Here is a 23,333-nt window from a genome sequence, read left to right on the forward strand (position 1 = left end):
GGCTTTGCGGTCACTAGAGTAATTGACAGGAATTCAAAGCATCACCCGTCATGTTTATCTGCTTAAACCCCCATAATGTGGGCTTCAGACAGGGAGACGAGCGGTTCAGTCTCAAAAAAGCTCATTCGTAAGAATAAATATTCAAAGGACTGGATTTTAAGCAATCCAAGCTAGACTTAAAAGTAAGGAGCAGATCATTCCACTGATGTCTTGCTTGTGTGTATCTTGCTGGCTCTTTTCTTTGCTTTTTTGTTGCGAGACTCCTGCCTTCCCCATTGCTTCTGCTACCCCAGGCATTTGCAAACTCACTGTGCGATGTGTTACCAGATACTTGCAGCGCTGAAGATACAGGTGTGAGCTCTTCATTGCACAGCATTGCTGTTGACATCTTAATTCTGGCTTCTGCACTTGTAAAATCTGCTAATTCACCTACTCGCTGGGGTATTAATCCAAGCTTTTGTTTCTGTGGCTGGGGGAGGTGTTTCCTGCACACATTTTAGGTATTAAAAACAATTTGTGATTGCTGTGTTAGCTTGTCTCCCTTTTAAGAGGCTTGTGTGATGTTTGCTATAAACCTCAAACATTTGTAAGCTTTAGAAGAAAATTTAAATGCATTTTGCTTTGACTGCATGTGAAATTTTATTATCTGCAGCCCATAACGTAGGCGGAAAAAATTGTTAAGACCCTAAGGATGCAAGTAAAGCGATTTTGGTGACCTCAGCTGTATATTTCTACATCGCTGAATCATCACCCAGTTGGTACCTCAGTGGGGGTAATCTCTGCTTGCGAGGCTGGGAGCACAGACGGGGCTGGGGAGGAGGGCTGTAGATCAAACAACGAGGGGAAAAGCTTATGGGAAAGCTGCTTGCGTTATGCTTGGCTCTATCTCGTCTGATTTTTCTTGCACTTAAGAGTTTATCCACTTAATTTTTATTAAGGGCTGCAGGTGGAAAGTAATGTTGAAAGGGTTTACCATTAGCCAGGAGCGGCTGAGGAGGCAATTAGAAGCGAGCGAGAGCCCTGGGCTGGTGCGAACTGCAGCTGGGGAGTCCGCTTCAGACACAGAAAGGCTTTTGCTGGGGATTTTGTCGGGTCACTAAGTACACAGACAAGTGCCCAAGAGCTGGGAGCGCATTAATGCACTCCTTGAATGTAATCCTGTTGTGTAGACAGCTGAAACGTCCCCGTCGTGAGCTCCTGTAATGGCAGGCGTTGCGAGCTGTTTGGAAATGAACGTGAGAAGTGCAAGGAGACTTGCTTCCCCGTAAACCTGACCTGACTTGCTGGGGAAAACTTGGCACCTTTTGAAAGGTGGTGCAGTTGCATAATGATTGCAGATGATTTGGGGGAAAAAAAGGATCCAGATCCTTAGTGCAGGAGATCTCCTAGCACTCTGGGTGCAGGATGGAGTCAGGCAAAGAGCTTGAAGTTAGACCCCTCTGCAATAGTCTGCTCGGAGAAATCATAAATCTTGAGAGAGAAGAGGGTCACTGAGAACCTCATCAGGGTGGGAGCAGCAGCTCCGCGTTAATATGCCCATAAATCTACCTGTTACGATAAAACAGGTGGCTCTTCCAGGAGGCAAAAATAGTCAAACGCCCGGAATTTTTTTTCTGCTGCTGCCTATCTCCTTTTAAAAGCTTAATTACCGTGGTGCGCTGACATCTGACAACTTATCATGGGTAATCATGGTCCTTTATAAAATACAGGACTTAAGTTTTACGTCCAGGTCTGGAAAGCAGGGGCAGAAAAAGAGTGAAGGGACTCTGCAGGTTAGCCAAAATCTCCGGGAGAAAGGTGTGGAGAGGGACAAAGAAAGGATGCGTTTTCATGCATGGTGTTGGTGAGATTGGTGCTGGAAAGCTGTTTGTGCTTTTAGGGCTTCTTGGAATAAAGAAGATGAAGGGAGCTACAGAATGGGTTAGTTCTGGGGGGAAATCATGCCCTCAGGTAAGATCTGGGAGCTCCGTAAATACGGATGGGGTGAGGGCAGGACTGGCTCTGGCCGAGTCGCTGCCCGGGTTTGGTGAATTCCTCAGTCTCTCATTTCACATCTTACACTGGGACATATGTGGAAATCGGAGCTGGCTGAAGCGATCTCCACTGAGCTTCTGCAGAGAGCTCATACTTCTAGGTATAGATGAAGGGGGCCAGACCCCTTGTATTTCTACGGCTCATTTCCAAAATGCCCCAGTCACTTCTCAAGGTGACCAAGGATCCGTATATCTCAATTTGCCTCCTGCATCTTGCCCCTCTCAACTTGATGATATCCCATCTACCAACCTCAACGATTACCCTCCCCATTTTTAGACTATGTGGATGTATTGAAGTCATGCCCACGCACCTCTGGTTATGTGGGTCTACCCTTCGTTATAGCTTGTTCCCTCTGACTAGCAAAATGCCAACAGTAAAGGGGGAAAAAACCCAAGCCTCTAAGCCACTTAAATTCTGTCACTTAACATGATGCCCTCTCCAGACTGTTGCTGTTGGAGCTTCCCCAGGAGAAGTCCTAGCTCAGGTCCACAAAAACCACCCCTTTTTTCAGGCAGTAAAGCCTGTAAGGAGAGGCTCACACATCATGAATGGGTAGGCGCGCACCCAATATTGCAAATGAATTGAAGGAAATCAACCTTCCAGTGCATTAAAAAACTGAATGGGGACCATAGCATCCTTTTTCTAATTGTAGTGTTGTTCAAAGGTCAAGGCTGAGTCACGTCGACTTTTTCAAGCTGCAGCATACTGGCACAATGAGTGCTTTTTTCCATTGGAGCTAACTTTTTTTTTTTAGGATCGGCTTTCTTGTAGCCCTGAAACAATAGTACAGCGGAGAGGATCGTGTTAGCCTAGTGCAAGGCATCTTCCAAGAGGACAACCACCACACCTCTTGGATGAGACCAAATTTAAGCTCCGGTCCCTCGGCCCTTGAGAATTTGCTTTGGAAATGACTGTGAGGGGGTTGGATTGGAGTTGAGGGACCGGCTGTTCGGAGCAGAGTCCGCTGCTGGAGTCCCACTTTCCCAGCACAGCTTTCTCTTATGCTCTTCCCAGGGTAAGTACAGAAAGGGAGATACCATTGTCCTGCGCGTGGGCACAGCAGCTCCCTGCAGTGCTGTGCTGCTGCTCGAGGACCTGACCACAAACCCTTGCTCAGACATGACTGCGTTGGGTATCTCAGGTCCAAGGGAGACGTCTGAGTCCTGGTTTTGGCTCAGTTCTGCTGGCTCAAACCACTCTGTTTCCCTTTACCTAAATTTTTAAGCTCTCCTTCCTGGTGCCGATAGCACTGCCTTGCTGGGGGAGCATCGCAGTGTCCCCACCAGGTGCAGGGGACGTGCAGGCTGCAAGACTCCCCGTTGTCACCCCGGGCTTAAGGGCTGCGTTTCTACTGAGGCCGAGCACTCGGCTGCGATGTATGGCTTGGCAGGGAGCAGGGAAGCCGGAGTGGCTTGTACCACAGCGCAGCCGGAGCTGCATGTGCTCCGGCACCTGCTGCCAAAGCCTCTCCTCGCCCGTGCGGTATTGACAGACTTGGCCACCGTCCAGAGACTTTTTAAGATCCCCATGCAGCCTCCCAAAGCACAAATCCTCAGCCCTGTAGACAAATTAATCGACTCCAATTCGGATTTAATTATTTTTACACATACATTCTTGTTTCTCGGGGTATGCAGAGAAGGAGTTTCCTGTTATTCTTTTCTTTTCACTCTATAAATTATCTCTCGCATGCATGCGTTGTGCGGGGCTTGCTGCTGATGCTGTTTGTTTGCCGAGAAAGAGTCTTTGCTCCCAGATTATTCATTCAGGAGCTGTCGAGCGTTCAAGGCAGGAAGGGTGACTCATTTGGTAAACAGCAGAGGCTTGCAAGGGAAGGCAGGAGCCCAGATTGGGTTTCTGTGGTAGATCTCAAGTCTTTGGGGGGGATTTTTTTTTTTCCTTCTCTTTTTTACCCTTTCTGCTCTACCAGCAGCACCAGGGGCTCACAATTCTTTCTCTGCATTGCACGAGGGCAGGGCCTCACGAATAACACAACAGCACGGCTGCATAATTCACCCTTTTCCTCCCGCAATGCCGCATAACTTCCTAAACTGCTCAGTCCAAGCAGCTCTCTGCGGTAGGGCAGGGCAGGAATTTCACTTAGCCCGAGCTCCCTGCCCTCCGCCGTGCTTCTGCCCGTTTTCCTTGGTCTCTGTTCCCCAGCTCTTGTGACGGGAGGAGATGCTGAGCTCCTAATGAATCACCGAGCGCCCGTGCTTGAAATACGGTTAGGGAAACACAGCTGTAATTGCCTTTGTTAATATTTTTTTTTTTCCTGCAGTGCTTCTCACATGGCTCCCGGTACTTGCATGCGCGGTCGGCTTCCTCTCCTAACGCCCTCGTGAAGTATGGTGCCTTTTCCCTTTTTATTTGCTCTGTCTGGTAGGTAGGGGAAGAATTGATGGCTTGCCCAAGGTCACACTGAAAACCTGTGGTGCTGCTGGGATTCGAGCCGGGGACGTAATAATGATTCACATCCACACTGGAGCTATCTGGGGGTTCCCATGGGGCAGGCGCGTATCCATAGGCACAAGCTGTGGAGTCGCTGACGCTCTGCAACTCCACCCCCTCGCTCACCTCCGTTAATTACCGCTGTGCCTCTCCTCTTAAGTTATGTGGCAGCGGTAATTAATACATGTATTTTAATAACCTTCACTTTTATCGAAACAAGGCTAAAAATGCTCCACCGTGTGGAAGTAAATAATTATTGCATTTCCAGGTTCTAGCCAAGCGCCGCAGGCTTTGTGCGACTGCAGGCAGGTCCCCGCATCGCTCGTCTGCGTCTGGCTGCAGAGATCTGCTGCCGACAGGATGGAGCAGCTGATGCCTGCGGACAGAGAGCTCAGGGGGAGTGGACTTGACTCCTTGAGGTGTCCATCGCCCTCGAGCATCGCTCAAGCAAAGGAGGAGGGTATCGGTGTCTTAGAAAATTCTGCTTGCTCTCACATAGTGTAGACCCATTGGAGGTTTAGGAGCCTGATCTTCCCAGGTCAGGTTTGCGTCCCAGGGTCTGGGCTGTAATTCCAGCGGCCGTCCCAGAGGAGCTGTGCCTGAGGGCTCCTCATCAGCAGGGCTGGGTGTACTTTGGGCAAAACAAGGGTCTGCTTTCCTCCCAGATACTCAATAAACCACCTCAACCATCTGCTAATTTTCTACATGTGCCCCTTTTTACAAAGGAGAGGAGGTTGGTTCGTGGTCCTTCGGTGTGCTGCAGAGAAATTCCTCAGTAGCTGGTGGCTTGGGTTTGATAGCTGAAGCGCTCAGTGTCCAACCCAGGTTAAATCCAGCTGGGATAAATGCCTTCCTGGCCGAGTAGGTCAGTTGCTGGCTGCTCCAGAGGGTTGGTGGTTGTTTTTGTCTGCACCCGGACGTGCTGATGCACAACTCAGGTGCACTGGAAATGAAGGAGAGGCTGTGTCTACCATATGAGACTTTATTAAAATAAAAAAAAACCAACTGTAAAGTTGAATACAGAGTTTATTAAAGAGTTTGCCCCGTATGTCCTTGGCCGAATGCTTCCCTCCTAACCGCTACATGGTGTGCTGTAGGCCAGATGGTTGCTGCCTTCCCCCCTGCTGAAACACCTGCATTTCAGTGGAGGGGCATGTGTATGAGAAGCCCTCTGGGATAAGGGAAGCTATAGAAATGTAAATTAAATTATTTACCTACTCCGAGTTAAAAGCTCTGCCCTTCTGGCCAAGGAGGAATGAGGAACAACGGGATGGGATGGGCTCCAGAACCTGGTTAACTCTTTGTTTAAATTTCAGGGAAGTTTGTGGAGCAACCTGAGTATCTTGGCACTAATTACCAGTGATTTGGTAGGAGCTGAATACTGAACTGCCCGTAAAAATCCGCTCCCTCCGGCCTGGTCGTCACTGCCTTATAAAAAATGCAGCTCGTCTGTCACCTCCCAGGTGCTGATCTCAGGGAAAGCAAAGCGTCCTGTGTCACGCATTGGCATCTTAACCTTGCTGCTGCTCTCCCTTGGCTTGCTGGAGATGGGAGAAGCCCGACATGGAGCCGTCTGCATTTGGAGGAGGGCAGATTATATGACACAGAGAAGATGCTGCTGTGCAGTGCCGATCCGTGATAACTAGCTTAAAAACAAAACACACAATCCCCCAGAAAAACAAAATCTGAAGGCAGATGGTTCTCTCTAAGCAAAAAAAGAAAAAAAAGCCAAATTTTTGTGGTTTGCACAATATTCGTCCCAAACAAAGTGTTTGTTAAAGGGTTTTTTGGCTGTTTGGACGTGGCTTGCTAACACCAGCACCCAATGCTGCCTGTGAACAGGCTAAAGTTTCTGATTATTATTCTTTTTTCTTTTTTTTCTTTTCCTTGTTTAAAAAAAAAAAAAGGAACGTGAATTAATCATAGGGCAGGATGTAAGCAGATTTTTAAGGTAAAATGCATAGCCACATGGGTCCCTGGAGCTGCCTGAGCCAAAAATAACATTTCAAGATTTAATCTTGATGCAGTTTTAGTGGTGGGGGGGAGCTGCAGGGGGGCATTGCACAAAATGCATCCAAGCCCGCTCCTTTCTGAGGTGACTGAGCTGGCTGTGGTCTTTCTGATTTTCACAGGACCTGAGTGAGTAGAAATAAGCTTTTCCTGCTGCCTATGAATTGAGAAGGGCACCGGGCACTTGCAGACAAGCATCCTTCTGCAATGCAAGAAATGGCCCCGCTGTGGCAGCGACAAAGCAAAGCCCTGAAGCGATACTGAGCTGATGCCTCCTGGCTGATGCGGCTGTGGAGATTACCTTCTTGCCTCTCTTTCAGGTTTTTGTTTCTCCCCTGTACGGGCTGGGGTGAAATGACCTTGGCTCAGGGGCGTTCTCTATATAAAGCCTGTGCTGCGCTCACAGTCCACCGAGCAGCCTCTCCCCCTCCTGCAAAAGGCTTTGTGCTCGAACAGGAGCGGCAGAACTCTCTTTGAATACCTGTACGTGCGATACACGATCTGGTTTTTTTTGTTCTTGAGCTGATCACTCGTAAACCTTCACTCTTCTTCTCGTTTATCCTCATTCAGGCTCACAGAGGTGCTGTCTCTTCCCTCCTCTAGCGGAAGGATGCTGCCACTGAAACCAGCTTTCCAGAAGCGCTCGGTAACCATAGCTGCTGCGGCCACCTTCGAGCTGCACGGACTCAGTGCCTTGGCTGCTTTCGAAAACATAGCCATGAACTTTCCAGTGGGAGCGAGTGGGCTCCGAGCTCTTCTGAAACCTGGCCCAGTGTGCATCACCTTATGGGGAACCCTCCAAGAGGAAACGGGTCCAAAATCTTGTTGTGTCATCTCGCGTAAGTGTAAAAATAAGTCAACTTGGCCATACTATTGTTGCATTCTTTCAAACCAACAAGTCTTTGCAGCGCTACCTCCTCGTCATCTCGTGACGCCTCCTTTCCTATGGAATTGGGCCCATCTGGGGATTCACGTGGTCCCGGGCAGATAATTGTAATGGTCCCCCCGGCCTTTATAATCTATGAATCACTCCAGTATCGGGGCACTTTATGCACATTAGCGAATTAATCCTTACAGCCTCTCTGCAAGGGAGGGAATTATCGTTGTCATTGCTCAGATGGGAAATGGGTGAGATGGAGCCCAGATCTGCGCAAGAACTGGGGGGTCACATCACTCACAGCTGTAACAGCTAACCTTTGGGCACCCAGCCCTTGGGGGCATCTGTGACCCTGCATTAGTTACCTCTGCGGTTGTGCGGAATGAACGGGGAATATCTATCCAGCCTGCCATGCGGCTAGAAATCCATCTGAGCCCTGTCACAGCAAGATGTATGGATGGGGCGTAGGCAGCGGGTCTGCCGCAGCCAGGAAGCGTGGGGAGGATGTGCTGCGTTGGACGCTGGGTGGGCTGGGATGCATGCAGGAGGTCCAGCATCTCCCAGTGGCATTGGCCTTGCTTTCTGCACACCGCTGTCTCCCAGCTCACGTGGGTGTCCTGCGCACCGGGAGGTCCCCAAATGAAGGAGGTAGGTGCCCCCTGCCCAAGGTGGTGCCAGGAAAGCAAGGCAGACCCCAGGACATCCCCCAGGTCCCCTCACCCTGGGCTGATCACACCGTAATCACTCGCTGTAGGGCATCACAGCAACCAGACGGACTTCGTAAGTGAAATCTGTTGTGGCTTCTTTTAAAGTCGATGACTTTGAGTTCAGCTTATCCACGCTGGTGTGCTTAGTGCAGTCATTCACATCCAGCCCTGCAGTTGCAAGACATGTGCTGTTTTCTTTTGTTTCCCCTGGTATCCAGGTGTTTTAACCGTGTCACGGCAGTACCATGGTGTCCATGGGCAGAATAACACACCGTTGTGCTGGAGTTAAGGTTGGAGCAGCGTTTCGGCTTCCCTGTATTAATGGCAGCTTATTAATTCAGCCGTGTGATGAGCTTGATGGAGACAGGTTTGGCTCCTCACCCCTTTCAGGTCTGGTGAGACTGTACCAGAAGTTGTGCTTTTGGCAAGGTAAAGTCTCCTTTTTACAAGCGTGCGCCCATAGAACAGTGTGCTGTTGCAGCCTACACCCGGTCTATATTAAAACAGAATTTTGGCCAGGCGACCGGCTCGGTGCGCAGCCGGTGTTTATGTTCTCTGAAAATTACTGTCAAGGTTAAAAAATAGCCGTGCAGCTTGTGTGCTGGAGCTGCCGGGAGAGCCAGCGAGTGCCTGGGCTCCTGCACGGTCGGAGGGTTGGTTGCAGGGGGTTTGGCGCTCACTTGACCCTGCTTTTGCATCAAATGCAGTTGTAGGCTTTACAAAAGCAAGGAAAAACCCTGAGCAACCCCTCGTTTCTCATGTTGTGCTTATTAAGCTGATGGAAAAATCTCCTTCTGACTAAAGATCCAGGCTTCAGCCTACTGCATTTATTCTCTGGCTCTTGCTCTAATGAAGATGGTGTGTTGGTCCAGCTGGAAGTATTGTGTCCTATTAAATAAAGATTTTTAAATGAGCACATTTATTCATCGAGCTGTCACAGCCTGTTGAGTAAAGAATGCGGACTGGCCAGCCTTAGTCTGCCTCAAATCTGTTTTCTCCAAAAAGCTGTTACAGTCTCTGGGGTAAATAAACCCAGCCCCGTGTTTACCCAAACCCCAAATGCCATCCATGTGCTCTGTCCCCTGCACTGAAAGCAGTCGTAGGGCCATCGTAAGGGGAGAGAAAAGCAGAAATCAGGGCTGTGTGCGGTGTTTAAACTCTTTATTTTATGCAGCCCTTCGCCATTGCAGCGTGAAGAGTCACTGCTGCTTTCGGGGCCGATTTGCAGTATGGAGGCAGCAGCGTTATCCCAGTGCCTGTCCCTCGCCCCAAAGAGTTTACAGTCTACATCTTCTTTTTAATTCAGACACCCACAAAATAGCAGGCTGAAATAACACTGCTATATGTCAGCTGCTGATGGAAGGAGATTAAATATTAAAGCCAGGGCTGTGGCTTTAACTCCTTCGATTTTTTTTTTTTCTCCCCCCTACTCTTCCCCTTTCTCCCCCCACCCCCCACCCCCCCGCTTTCTTCTCTGTGTAAAATGACATGATTTAGAACTGAAGTGCCAGACTCAGCCTCTAGGTTTCGGCGTTTGGAAATGTATGTAGAAAGATATATTGTGTCTGTGAGCATTTCTGTGCAGAGAAAGAGAGCGCTCCCAAGCTAGTGAGACCACATAAAGATGTTAAATAGAGCTGTAATGCACACCGAAAGCAGGAAAAGTGCCCTAGAAAAAAAAAATGTAAAAAAAAAAATAAAAATTCCTGCAATGGAGCAAAATGAAAGATTAAAATAAATTCAGCAGTACTGAGGCTGGGCTGAAGCATGCCCCTTGTGGAGCTGGGGCTGGTGGGGAGAGCATAGGGGGGAGAGAAATGTGACCCCATTCTCCACCTCATCCTCTTACTGCTTCCCTCATTGACCTAAAAATCTCCTACTTCTTTACCCAGTACAAAACGGAGCCAGAGAATTGGGAATTTTCTTCCTTTTCCTTTTTTTTCCCCTCTCTCTGCATGTTTAGTATTTTGACACGCCGCAGGAGCAGCGGCCGCCTGCCTACTAAATATTCATCTGAAACCGGCTGCTCCTCTGTCCTCACAAAAAAACTGATTTATTTTTCTCTGCTTACCGTAACCCACCTATTTTCCTCCGCTAACAGCTCGTCACTGCGTCGCAAGGGGCGAGTGGGGTTGGCAGCCGAGTATGTTAAAAGCCAGGGCGGTTTTGGGCCAGAAACATGACAAAGTGTCGGTGCCCACCCTTTCTCCCCGGTTCCCCCTTCCATGAACGCTTTATGGTGCGATGCAAAACGATGCTGCAAATTTTGTCTCCCTCGGAAAACGGCGGCAGTTCGCTCACTTCTCCTTTGTTCGGTGGCTTTTTGGCATTGCCGAGATTTGTAATGCTGTTTGGAAATGAGTCACGTTTGGGCTGGAGCAGAGTTGAGGGTTTCAGAAGCTGCGGGGAGGAAAGAAACCCAGAACATGTGTATCTTCAGCAAAACCGTTGAGAAATGTTATTTAAGGTTTAGTTACGGACCAAATCGGGGAGCAGTGGCTGGAAAGGCAGGCATGTGTATGCCTGGGGTTACGTGGGCAAATACCTCTTTGGTTTTCTCCCTGCAAGCGTGTTAAGACCCACCAGCTCTAATTTCTTTTAATTTGAGCTCCAGTTACGAGTCACTATCAAAAGCACCTTCTGATACAATGTGTTTGAAGGACACTTTGCATAATACACTTGTTATTGCACTGAAGGGGAAGATGGATGGGACATGTGTGGATGCGCCCGTTGTCTCGGCAGTGCTGTCCCTTGCCTCTGCTAACGTCCCCCCCGCCGCACGGCTCCCGGGAAGGCGCCGCGGCGGCTTCCAGCCTGGAAAATGCAGATTTGCTCGATAAAAAAATTGAGTCGTAAATAAGCTTCGGAAAGAGCGAGCGAACCCGGGGTGTCACGCTTGAGCTAATTCACAGAAACAGGTGGCTTTGGGTTGGTTTATTTGTTGGATGGTTTAAAGAGAGAGAAAAAAGGAAGGGGAAAAGGGCAGAAATCCTTTGCTGCAGCAGCAGCTCTTTCTAGAAACAAGCCCGATGCTGCGCGGCTCCTGGATGCATAAAAATCCTGCAGTACAGCCCGTGCAATGCCCTCAGCCTCCCGGTTTGTCGCAGTCTATTAGGAGAGGCGCAATCCATCCTCGGGTCTTTATGATTATTTGCTTTAACCCCATCCCTGCCTCTTCTCCCCCCCTCACTTTCCTCAATCTCGATGCTTGGGGCTGGTGTGGCCGTTCACAAAGCAGCCCCGCAGCAGCGATGCTGCCCTTTTGTCCGGGTGTCAGCAATGGCCCCACGCACCCAGCCCTGCCTCCGTGTTCTCGCAGGGTGGATGTGAGCCCCCTCACCCAGTACATTCCTAAAGCCATCACGGGTGGGTTTTTATCCTGCAATTCTCCTGCAGGTGGAATTTCAGACAGCATCTTTACGGCGTGTGAAATGCATCCCCCCTCCTCCGGTTTGACGGTGGTCGTGCTTCGGGCTGCTCCGTGCCATCGCAGAGAGCCACGGGCAGGGACGACGGGCAGCCGCCTCCGTCCTGCTCCATAAAGTCACGGCCTGAATTGCCAGGCGGGTGCCAGCTCTGTCGCGCGCCATCCAAAAAAGTTGCCCGACCCCTAATAGCACCTAATTCATCCCTCCATTAGCCAGCAATAAAGCGGCGCATCTCACCGAGCGGGGCGGATTTGCATTTCCTAGGTCAGTTGCAGCTGCTGTGTGGCCCTGCCGCTTAAAAAAATGGATTATTAAAAATATTTGTCCCCCATTCCCCAGAAGCCCCATGTAATGGCTTTTTCATTTTGAGCAATGTGTTCACACACCGCTTCTCAAACAATCTGTCCCGCTCTGGTTTTGCTTAACGCTCGGCAGCGATTGTGTTACAGTTGCTCTCCGGGCGGCTCTCTCCCCCACCCTGCTGCAGGATGTACCCGTAAAACACAAAATGCATTTATTCACGATTTTCTAAATTGTTTCATTTCAGAGGTTTACAAACGAGGACCACCTGGCGGTTCATAAACACAAGCATGAGATGACATTGAAATTCGGCCCTGCTCGAACTGACTCAGTCATCATAGCAGGTATGCGGCGTTCAATCCAGGCCAGCTCTGAAAATGGTGCACATTAATATAGCATGACTGCAAGATTAATACCAGGGACCAGATGCACTGAAAAACGTCTCTACCTCCCATAAAAAGCTCTTGTGATCTGCATTTAATCAGGAGGAAAGGAAAGCCAGAGGCTTCCAAGTTTCTATTTTTTTTTTTTTTTGGGGTTATCAGGGTTTGTGGGGGTTGGTTTTTTTTTTTTTTTTTTTTTTTAGCTCTCTCACCCTTTTTATTAAGACTGGAAGATTTATGGACAAAAGGTCTTTCACGTTTCTGCATGTGCTTTGAGGACGATGAACAAAATCTGACAAACCCAGCTTCCTCTCCTCAGCCCAGGTGTCAATTTTCTTGAGCTTTTAGGCTAGCAGTTAATAAATTAAAATGCCATCAAGTGCACTGGCTACTGCCGAGAGTGCATTTGCAGAGCCCAAATGAGGCGCTCTGGCAGCGTACGGTCAATGCAGCCTTTATAAGATTGGGGGAAAAAAAATACATATATTGTTGTCTGGCAGCAGATCATTGCCGGTTACAGATACTCTCCTGCCTTGTCAGTCCCCTTTCATTCAGGCTTCTTAAAAGGGCGTGAGGTTTGTGTTACCGCTGGATGAAAAGGCTGTTGCTGAGAACAAGAAGAGAGGAGGAAATGCTTTCTGACGCCTTTCTGAAGAGTTCATAAGGGGAAACGAAGCGTCTGCTGCAAGAGCCTGGCACCCTTTTCCTGGGTTCATCTCCAGCCCAAATTTAGTGTTGAAGTAGGAAATAGCAATTCATTTGGTTTCTTAAAGCCTTCAAGTTAACTCTAGCTGTGGGTAGGGTTGTAACAGAGCTCGTGCAGCCTTTGCTGGAAGGGCAAAAAGCTTCTCCGAGGGGAGGGCTTGCAGAGACGAAACAGGCTCCCAGAGGGAGAATTAATTTCAAATGGGATCAGGCTAATGGGAGTTGATGGTGAAGAATTTGGGGCAGGGGCTGAAAGAAACCTCAGATTCCTAAAGGTCGTTTTTACTTCAGTTCACCCCCTTTCTAAACAGGGTGCACAGCGGGAGGGTTAGCTTTTGCTTGATAAACCCAGGGCGTAAATTGCCTGGGCGGTGATGAGGGAGCAGAAATGGGGTACAGTCCTAACTCCAGCTGAAATTCCACTGGCTCTAACGGGGATGCGGCGTTAAAAGTCCTCATCTTAGCTGCTCCCAGAGGTGTACATTCCTCCTGTGCATGGGTAAACTCTCAGGGGTAAAACCGTGGGTGGAATGAACACTGTTGTTTTAGCACAAGGAACAGCAGCGAGGGCGGGTCTAGCCCCCTCTCCTAGCTCTTCTGGGCTGATGCTCAGTGGGTCACTCTGGGTAAGCCACAAAGCAAAAAAAACCCCAAACTTATTTAGCTGTGGTCAGTGCAAGACCAGCCTATTTAACACAGGCTTTCCTGGCAGAGATCTTGATGGCAGATAGAGCTGCCGGGGGGGTTGCGAGGGTTATAAAGCATGCTGGCTTTGAGCAGTGAGATCTAGGGCGTTATTGCCCTATGTTCCTAATGCCCTTTTTTTTTTTCTTCTTTTTTTTTAAGCCACCATTTTGTCTCTGGGTTTTCTTGTTCTCTCCCTCCCTCTTGCTTTGTGCCGAGTCCAGGGCAGCAGCCCGTGTGTTAATGAGCAGGAGGATTCAGTGTACATCTCTTGCCGTAACTCTGCGGTTAAGCTAAAGAGAGTCGTAAAGAATTGTTCTCTCTCTGCCGGTTTTAGCTGGCAGCAGGGAGACTTATTTAATGGGAACGTGCACTTCTGGGGTGATGCTGTGGGTGGAAGAGCTGCTGCAATTCCTGGAGGTACGAATTGGGGAAGGGTAAGACAAGAGACGTTATATGGCTTTGCTTTGTGGCATTGTGAAAACTTCTGCTGGAGATTTGGGCCCCGGGCTGGCGTGCGCGGCTTGGAAGGACTTTTCTAAATGGGGAATGGTCCGAAAAGAGCCCTGAGAGCTGTTAAAGCACTGGAAAAACAGCGTCCTGCTGAGATCTTTAGTTGACAAAGTTTCTTGGTTTAATGAAGAGAGATTGGGGGGGAACCGAAGTGTGCTCAGAGGAGGCCTTTACTTTATTAACAAAACCAATAGGTAGGGTTTGAAGTCAGACTGGAAATAAAGTGTAGGTCTGTAACAGCAAGTTGAAGTAATCACTGGAGTCGCTTCCCAAAGGCTGTGGGAGACTCTCCACCACTGGCGGGTTTGAAATCAAATGGGATGTTTTCTGTAGACACTTCAGCTCGAGCACAGCTAGTGCGCTTGAACAGGGAGCATCTGTGCCAAACAGCCGATGTTTTATGCAGAAGGTCAGGCTAAACTATCCCAGGGATCCCCTTTGTGCTTAAAAATCTATGTAGTTTTCTGCCAGGTGGATTCTTTCAGTGTAACGTGTTTGTGCCGGGCTCCTGCTAGTACCTGGACTCCTGACCTAACGTCACGCAGAAAAACGAGGCTCGCTGGGAGCGGGGAGATTTCTTTCTGCTTTATAGCCTGGGTGATGGCCAGAGAGATCATGACTCAACGTGTTAATATGGTGGAAAACGGGCCCCAGAGGGATTGCTTTGGACAGTGGTGGTAATTATTAGCACTCCCACGTAGCCGTCTGTCCTAGGATGTGCATTAATGTACGGAGCCGGCACAGGGAGAGAAGCAACTCTGCCCAGCTCTATTCCACATCAGCGGTGGAGCTGCTTCAATCGGCCATTTCCCCTCTCATCACTCCATATTTTTAAGATCTGCTGTTTCAGGGAGATCAAACCCCACTATTTTCCTTCCTTGCAGCAGCATTTCAGATGAGGACAAGCAAAACCCTGGGGTGGGAGGGACAGGACACGACCCACAGGCAGGAATTTCACAGAAATCACTGCATGCGTCTTGCTGCAATGATTCCTTTGAACAGCATTTACCAGAGAAACAAAATTAACAAGGAATTATTTTCCCCATTCTGAATTGTCACTTGTTTTACAAACATGACATACACCTTAGCAGAAAAGCATCCAGACTTCCACAAAACAGAGGCCACATTTGCTAGGGGTCCCCAGAGAGGACTAAGGTGATTAAAATGAAATTTCTAGCCTCTCTTTGACCGATGCTTGGTGTTACAACCCAAACAGATCAGACTCCAACCCCAACTCGGTTCTTGAAGAACTGTGAAGAAGTGGGACTCTTCAATGAACTGGCCAGCTCCTTTGAGCACGAGTTCAAGAAAGCCGCAGAAGATGACGAGAAAAAGGCAAGAGGCAAAGGCCACCATTGCCGTAAAACTGAGCCGGGTGCATATTGTGGGGGCTGGAGGGGGGACGGTGCTGTTCTGATGAAAGGCATATGTTGTAGGGTAACTAAGTGTGGTCTCGGATTTAATATGCTGGCTTACGTGGGACTTTATTTTTTTAACTCGGGTGACTTTGGCTGGCTATCCTGCAATCCGAGGCCTGGTGAGAGCAGATTTTTAATGGTTTATTATTCCTTTGGCTTTTCACTTCAAAAAAGAAAAAAAAGGCAGTACCCGAAATACCTCGCACCTTGAGAAGGAGATGTGGGAAAAGAGCAGGACTCGGTGCTCAGGATCTGAGCAAAAATTCACTCGGAGCCTCCTCAGGGATCAAGATCCTTGACGATGATGCCTTTAAGGTGCAATCAGCAGGGAAGGGACCGATTAGCTGCCGTGTGCCTTTAGCATTTGAACAGTGTCACAGTACATGCAAATAGAGAGCGGGGCTCCATGGAGGAGTGAGGCTTTTTCTAACAAAGAGCTCCCTCATATGCAAGCACTATCGATTCAGGCTGCCCCTGCCAACCTCAGGAGCGCAAGGGTCTGAAGGACAACGGGATCTCGTCAGATAGCAGCTAATTAAGGACATTTCTCCCCCCCACACCACCTTTCCAGGATCTGAGGAGCAGCAGATGTGTATTGGGCTCTTAGACTGGCACATACATTTACTAAATTGATATATGTATGTACATACGCTCACAGTCAGCGGCGCTGCTTGGAAATAAACTGCAGGAGCACAGCCACGTAAATCTTCACCGAGATGGGGAACGGAGGAATTCAGAATTAAAACTGAAAACTGTCTTTCACCCGCTCTCCTAATAACAGGGCTCTTTAAAGCATAAATTGATCTCTCTCATTGGTATGCTGCAGGGCCTTGTCGGGGCTGCGTGGCATTTTATGCTCTGAATTCCCTGCCTTTTGTTCTCTGCAGCCCAGACCCTGAGCACTGGGAGAAGGTAGCTTTTCGTTTGTGGTTTCACATATAAATGGTTGAGCAGCCCACAGTCTAGCCAGTTGTTTTATATGTAAGACCACCCATCTCCTGGGCTGTGCTACCTAATAGCTGCAGCTATGATCCTTAGGCTGTTAGCTGTTTTCCTTTTTTGCTTTAGGATGACTGCAGTCTAAATATTTCCGCTGGCAGCCAGGCAAACGCGGCAGCGTGAAGCTTGGGATGGTTTCAGGCGTTAGGGAAAGCATTATCCCTCCTAGAAAATCTCTGCACAGGCGAGGTCCCCAGGCCCAGATGGCTTGTCACTCACCGAACCTGGCCAGAGCTGCCTCCTGCATTTCTGAGATGCTTTCAACATTTGGCCGCATCGAGCCCAGTTGCTGCTGTTATGTTTTGTCCTCCAGTTCCAAGGGTGGTCTCTACACCAGCATGTTAATTAAAAACATAGGCACAGCAGGCGCTTCCCTGGAGGCACTTTAAGTGGTTTGAAACTTTCCTGCATGTTAATCCCTTCTCCTTTGTGATTCCCAGTGCAACATCTCTGCTTAAGAGGGCAGGTAAACGGTTACTGCACTTACTACGAGCAAAGCCCCTGCGTAAATCGGTGCAGAGCCGAGGCGCTGGAGCCGCACCCCACTCGAGCAGCAAGAACATCCGTAGATGCCCGGATTTACCCTCTTGCCGCAATTTTCCCTCCCTTGAGAGGATTTAAAATGCAGCAAAGGAGGAGGTTTAGGTTAGATGCTAGGACAAACTGTCAGCAGTCGGGCGAGTGAAGGAAAGCGCTGGGATTGATTGTGGAGGGAGGGAAAGCAGGTTGGACAAACAGCTGTCAGGACTGATTTAGGGAGAGTTTCTCCTGCCCCAGACGGAGGGAGGGACCGGGTGATTTGCGAGGTCTGTTGGAGCCCAATTGAATGCAGCATCCTGCAGTCGGAGTCTCGCGCCGTTGCGTGCTCCTCCGGTGCTCCCTTACGCCATCTTCTCCCAGGTCTTGTCTTCCTCCAGGTCTGGGGAGGGGAGAGATGGCCACTCAGTTTAGTCCCCCTCCCTTGTCACCCTGCCCTTTTCCCGTCCCCAGCAAGTCATTAACTGGTTAAAATGGGGCACGTGGCACTGCTGGAACCCAGGGTGGTGGCAAGTTGCCAGGTTCAGGCATATGGTTGGGTTTTATTTTAATGGGGCGCTCATAGATATTTAATAACTTGCATGGCTCTTTGTTTGCTTTTGATAATCGGGTAATAAAATAATTCAGGCTGATTTATACAATGCTTTACAGCTCTTCTGTGAATGAAAGTGCCTTCTGTAACTCGCAGGCATTTGGCTTTGTTACCTGTTCTCCTTAGCAGAGCCCTTTTATGAAAAAAAAAAAACCCCAAAACCTAACCCATGGAAAGAAATGTGTGTGTGTTACTGAGAAACCACAAAATGGTGCCATCTGGGGCAGAGACCGTCTTTCCTAGGTCTCTGTCTCTGTTTGGATGGGGCCGGCGCGGCACGGCACCGCTCTCTGCCTCGGGCTCCCAGATGCTACTTCAGTACAAATAAATAATAATAATTTGGCAAGAGCTCAGAGCTGTAGCTCTTCCTCTGGGAGCAGCCGAATGTTTCACAAACAATATGAGCTAATTGTCCTCTCAATCCATGGCTGGTTTTCCTGTAGAGTGCTGGAGCCCTGGACATGTCTCTGCCCTCCACCCCGGACATCAAGATAAAGGAGGAAGAGCCGGTGGAGGTGGACTCTTCCCCGCCAGACAGCCCTGCATCTAACCCGCAGTCGCCACAGAACAAAGAGAAGGTAGGTCTCCCTGACCATGCCCTGTGGAGATGTTGGTTTCTCCTTCTCCAACTGAGAACAAATTTTTTTCCACTTGGGTGCCAAGGCCTGATTTGGGATTGTGAGGTTCCCCTCATTTTAGAAAGAAAGATAAAAGCTTGTTCACTGAAATACACATTTGCTGCCCTTAAGTCTCCATGTGGATTTGGCTAATGCAGAAAGCCTTGCTGTTCACCCTGGGAATGCTTTTCCGGCAGGGCAAAAGCGCCAAACAAGTAACGCATCTTCTCGGAGACCGGCTCCCTGTGTCCTGGTGGGGGCTGGCTTATGATTCAGAGCAGATTAGTCCAGGTGACACATTCTTCATCTGAATAATTTCCCACCCTAGAGGTGCTAGCTGGGGCTGGAGCGGTAGTTCTTAGAGGGGGATTATTTCCCAGAGGCTGCTGCAGGCAGCAGGAGTCTGAATTTCTGTGCCCCACTCCCTGCACTGACATCAAATCAGTGTGGCTTTGGGTAAGTTGCTCCCCTCCATGCCTCAGTTTCTGTGGCGAAGGTGCCTTAATTTTCCCTAAATTGCTTTTAAGCCATCAGAAGGAAGAGACAGACAGGCGATTATTAAGCTAATAAGTAACAGTGTGTCTCCTTTTGTCTGTTGATCCTCTTCAGGAGATCACCTCCAAGCCTGTAATCATTTCTACACCTACTCCAGCCATCGTGCGTCCAGGCTCGCTGCCACTACACTTGGGTTATGATCCGCTCCACCCTACGCTGCCTTCCCCAACCTCTGTCATTACCCAGGCTCCCCCTTCCAACAGACAGCTTGGGTAAGTACAGAGGAGGGACATGTGTGCTGAGGTTTTTCTCCCGTACTGTCAGGCTTCCTGGGCAGTAATTAGGTACCTAAATAAGTTCCTTGATTGTCAGAACAACTGAGGTGCTGCGATTCCCGCTGCGGCTGCTTGGGCATAAGGGCCTCGTTGCAGCACTGTCTGCAAAAGCAGAATGGGGTGTAAGTGCAGAAAGCAGGAACTAATTGTCAAAGTGTAACGAAACGAGGCAAAACTCACTGCAGGGAAAAATTAAACCCAATCCCCAAACACGTTGACATGACACTTGCTGTCTACGATGGGAGCGTGGCCTGACTGGGGACTCCCAAGTTGCTTTTGCAGCCTGATGCAGTGGAGAGAGCTCAGTTAAGCTGGCAGTAGGAAATTGTCTGGATCTTTAATGGCTTTGGGATTTTCTCAGACAGCTGTTGCCTCTGAAGTGTAACCTCTTCTGCAACCTACTGGCCTCCTTCATGGTCAGCTTCTGCCTCGGGAGCTGTTTGTTTCAGCAGATCTAATGACCTGCTCCTTTTTGCCCCTTTAACAATCTGGATCGGAGACTCCAGAGCACTCGCTGCAGTGGTTATGAGCCTGCCACACTGTTAGGTAGCTCCAGCCCTGCACATAAAAGGAAGGAGCCTGAAGGATGCAGGAAACACATTACAATGAGCCCTCAGGAGACATATATTTAGCCTCACTTCTATTCTTTGGTGTCAGGGTGCTTCTTTTTTGCTGTGGTCCTGGCCTCTTTCTAATTACCCTTGTTTGAGGCTGGCTCCTTACATTAACCAGGCCATTTTTTTCGACTGTCAGTTCATATTTTTGTGTGTGTTTTTGCTTTGACCCTCTGGCACCATCAATCCAGACTTCCTGACGGAAAGTTTTAAATCCTGTCTTGAGGTATTAAGGGGTTAAGTGATTGTCCTGGGGTTTTGAAAAGGCATTATATTCCTTCTGTAACCCCGCACAGGCAGAGACTCACGGGGCTGTTTGGAACCAAGTCGCCTTGTGCTTGGAGGCATGAAAAAATCAGAACTGGAGTAAGCTAGACTTTAATACGATTTTATGTGGCCTTTGCAGTCCATGCAGGTAGATCCCTCCTACAGTGTGAGAGTTGAACGCACTCTACGGAGAGGTCGGGCTGCAACTTTAACGAGGGTCCCTGTGTTAGGGCCACGGCGGCCATGGTGGGGTTGTCAGCATGACAGAGATGAAGGGGAGTCTGTGACCTCCCTGTAACTCAGCTTGTTAGGCTGGGATTTTCAAAGCAGCCTGGAGGATTTGGGATGCCCAATAGAAATGAATGAGAGTTGCGCATTCACGTTCCCAAGGCAGCCTTAAAAATTCCAGCCTGAGTTATTGGCACAATGAACTCCAACCTCTGACCCACGTCCCCTGCTTCCCCACCCTGCCGTTGCTCCATGCCAGCACAGCTTCCTCCAAGGATCCCAGGCAGCCCAGCCTCGTCCATCCCCTTCCCTGGGCTCGGCAGAGGAGGCAGCAGCAATTTTTTTTTCTCCCTCCTGCAAAGTCAGGCTCCCAGCAGCTCTACTCTTCTCTTCCCGGCTCATCTCTGCCTCCATGCTGTGCTGTCATGAACGGAGGAGGAGCGGGAGATCAGCCCTTGCTGGCAGGGACGGTTTCCTTCCTCTCCCCATTGTCCGGAGCAGATCAGCTCTGGCTTTTCCTCCGCTCTCCTGGAAAGGCTGAGTCCAGAGGTTCAGAGCTGGAGCACGGTGAGGTTTATGACACTCTAAAATGGAGGCAGGGGGATGTGTGCCTGTTTGTCACCACATGCAGAAACACCGCCTTTTGCTGCAAAGTGATCTGCAATGGAAAAAGTTCTTGGTATTGTTAATTTGTCACAACTAGGCTCCAGCGCAATCGCCTCCTCCCCCAGCCTGCAGTGAGCGGGACCCTTTCTGTCTCCCAGAGCCATTGTCTGGGCAGACACAAGCCAGCCCTGCATTGACTCCATATTTAGGAGATTTTCTCTGGAGTCAGAGTCAGAAGTGCTTGTTAATGGAAAGCTAAATCTTTGCAAACCCTCTCGTGGGAGCTCAGCAGACGTGGCTCCCAGGCCAGGAAGTTACTGGTAGGCAGGAGCAGATGCCCAGATCCCCCATCTGCCTAGTGCCAGGCTCAGCCTGGGAGGGCACTTTTAATCTCCTTGAGGAGGAGTTGCAGCAGCCCCTGGATGTGCTTTTCTGTCTATCCAGGTGGGCATCATGTCTTGGGGCTTTGGCAGCCATGGTGTATTTGGCCAGCCAGCGTACACCTAGGAGTTAAACAGGGCACACCGTAATGCTGGCCATCAGTGTCGCTGCCAGCCCCAAGCGAGGAGCTGCAGCCTGGGTCTCCTCGGTGTGACATTGGCACGTGCTGGCTGCCATGCAGCGAGTGTGCAGAAGGCTGAGTTACCTTAACACGTGCTCAGCTAGGCTTTGCACCCACCCATTTAGAAAGTGCCATTCAGAAATGGGAAAATGAGCCCAAATCCATGAACCAGAATTAATTCGTGCTTCTGCCCTTGAGCTCGTGGGGCTGCCTGGACAGCAAAAACTTGAAATAATCCATGAGAACTTGAATTGTTGTTTCTCCAGGTCTCCCACAGGTTCCCTTCCACTTGTCGTGCAGCTTGCAAACGGACAGACCATGCCCGTCCTCCCAGGCCCTCCCGTACAGATGCCTTCTGTTATATCGGTGAGAGAAACTTCCAACACAGCTCTGCGTGGCAGAGGAGGGGACAGTGTTTTTTCCCCTGCCAAATATATGCAGACACTTCCATTTTGTAAAAATTAAAATATATCTCCCCCTCTGTGCAAGATATGACTGGAAGAGGAGGAGGAGGAGGAGGGGGACCAGCTCTGGCAAGGTAGTAATAACATGTCGATCACACTAGAGGGCAATAAGTCTGGAAAAAAACAAAGCCTTGCCTGGACAGATGGCTCATGCCATTGATCCAGGGCTGGGAACTGTAGGATCCCTGATTAGCTGCTTCCATTTGGAACAGCGTGCCTCAATTGAAACCATTCGAGCTTGCAGAGAACATGTTGGTCTTTGCAGGCCAGGAAAGCCACCCTAACCTCGCCAGCGTGCTAAAGAGCTGTTTGAATATCAGCCTTGCGGGTTGTGCTTTTTGCATACGGAGAATATTCCGTGGTGCAGAACTCACAAGCAGATTTGCCTGGTGGGTGGCTTGTACGTCTTCCGAGCGCTTCAGTTCCCGACCAAGCAGCCCGTGTGAATCCTGTCTGTCCTGCTGGGCATGTCTTCTGGGTTTTGAGTGAGTAATGGCCAAAACCTTCTGCCTCAGGTAACAGAAATGTTGACATCAAAGTAGGCAGACAGCAGGCAGCTTGGCATAGCTTGTGGGCACGGAAACATCTTCACACCTTCCTGATAGCTTGAAACACGACTTGCGTTTGTAGAGCTTTGCAACAGCGTACCTGAGTGGCTTATAAAAGCAAGCGCAAACTCTGGTTTTTCCCCTCTTTGGTGAGGGACAAAGCTCTCCATGTTTAGGAGGGGATGCTGTGACTTACCCTTGGTGTTGCGGCAGCTTTGCAATAAGAACCAGGCAGAGAACCATAGGGGATCTTGTACCCTCCCTCTCCATCCACTCTCGTGTACTGGTGGGGAAAAGCCCTCTGGGATGGAAGGGAAGGAGGGAGGCTTTAGGGCTGCCCTCCTCCCTGTCCTCAGCGCTAGGCTGGTATGGCTGGGTGATTCTGAAACAGCCACCGTGGCCACCAAAGGAGTGGCTGCTGGCCTTCAGTGACAGCAGGCATAATTGATGGCAGTAGTTAAACGCTGAACGTTTGTCAAGATTTATAAATGTGCTTGGTCCGGGAATTATTACAGAGCCACTTCACGGAGCGCACTTGTGAAAGCACCTCAGCTTCCATAACCCAAGCGTTGTTTCATCCCCGATAGCTGGCTCGGCCGATGTCCATGGTGCCGAACATTCCTGGTATTCCTGGGCCACCCATCAACAGCAGCGGGTCCATTTCACCCTCAGGACTTCCAGTGCACTCTGAAGCCAAAATGGTAAGGGTCCGAATACATGCCGGGGAGGGTGTCACATCCACAGCATTGTTCCTCAGTCTTCGCTAGCTCCTCCAGAAGAGACTCCATCTGGAGGCTTTTTCCCTGCAGCCTTCACGAAGAGCCACTGCTTCTCTGAAATCAAGCGCAGCCATCAGAGTGCCTGCCCACACCGAGAGCAGGTGTTACAAATGCCGCCACCAGGAATATTAGACTAATCAGCACTGCGGCTCTGGCAGGCAGAGCAGGCACGCTATTGTCAAG

At 49.6% G+C, this 23,333-nt stretch overlaps 1 protein-coding gene across 2 annotated transcripts in view; it reads left to right on the forward strand.

The window, feature by feature from the left end:
- The window catches only part of ATF7 (activating transcription factor 7), a 52,599-nt gene that overhangs the window by 19,342 nt on the left and 9,924 nt on the right, over positions 1–23,333 (forward strand). Inside the window, exons 2-8 of one of the 2 annotated variants that reach the window (XM_010565074.1) lie at positions 4,313–4,377; positions 12,052–12,148; positions 15,306–15,424; positions 18,079–18,213; positions 18,862–19,019; positions 21,626–21,725; positions 22,959–23,072. In XM_010565074.1, coding sequence (XP_010563376.1) covers positions 12,100–12,148; positions 15,306–15,424; positions 18,079–18,213; positions 18,862–19,019; positions 21,626–21,725; positions 22,959–23,072 — 675 coding nt within the window. In that variant the 5' untranslated portion in view covers positions 4,313–4,377; positions 12,052–12,099. The remainder of the gene's footprint in view (positions 1–4,312; positions 4,378–12,051; positions 12,149–15,305; positions 15,425–18,078; positions 18,214–18,861; positions 19,020–21,625; positions 21,726–22,958; positions 23,073–23,333) is intronic. The other variant, XM_010565073.1, reaches the window with a different exon arrangement.

This window comes from Haliaeetus leucocephalus, unplaced genomic scaffold (genome assembly GCF_000737465.1).
Source record: "Haliaeetus leucocephalus isolate CR32 unplaced genomic scaffold, Haliaeetus_leucocephalus-4.0 Scaffold186, whole genome shotgun sequence".
NCBI lineage: Eukaryota > Metazoa > Chordata > Aves > Accipitriformes > Accipitridae > Haliaeetus > Haliaeetus leucocephalus.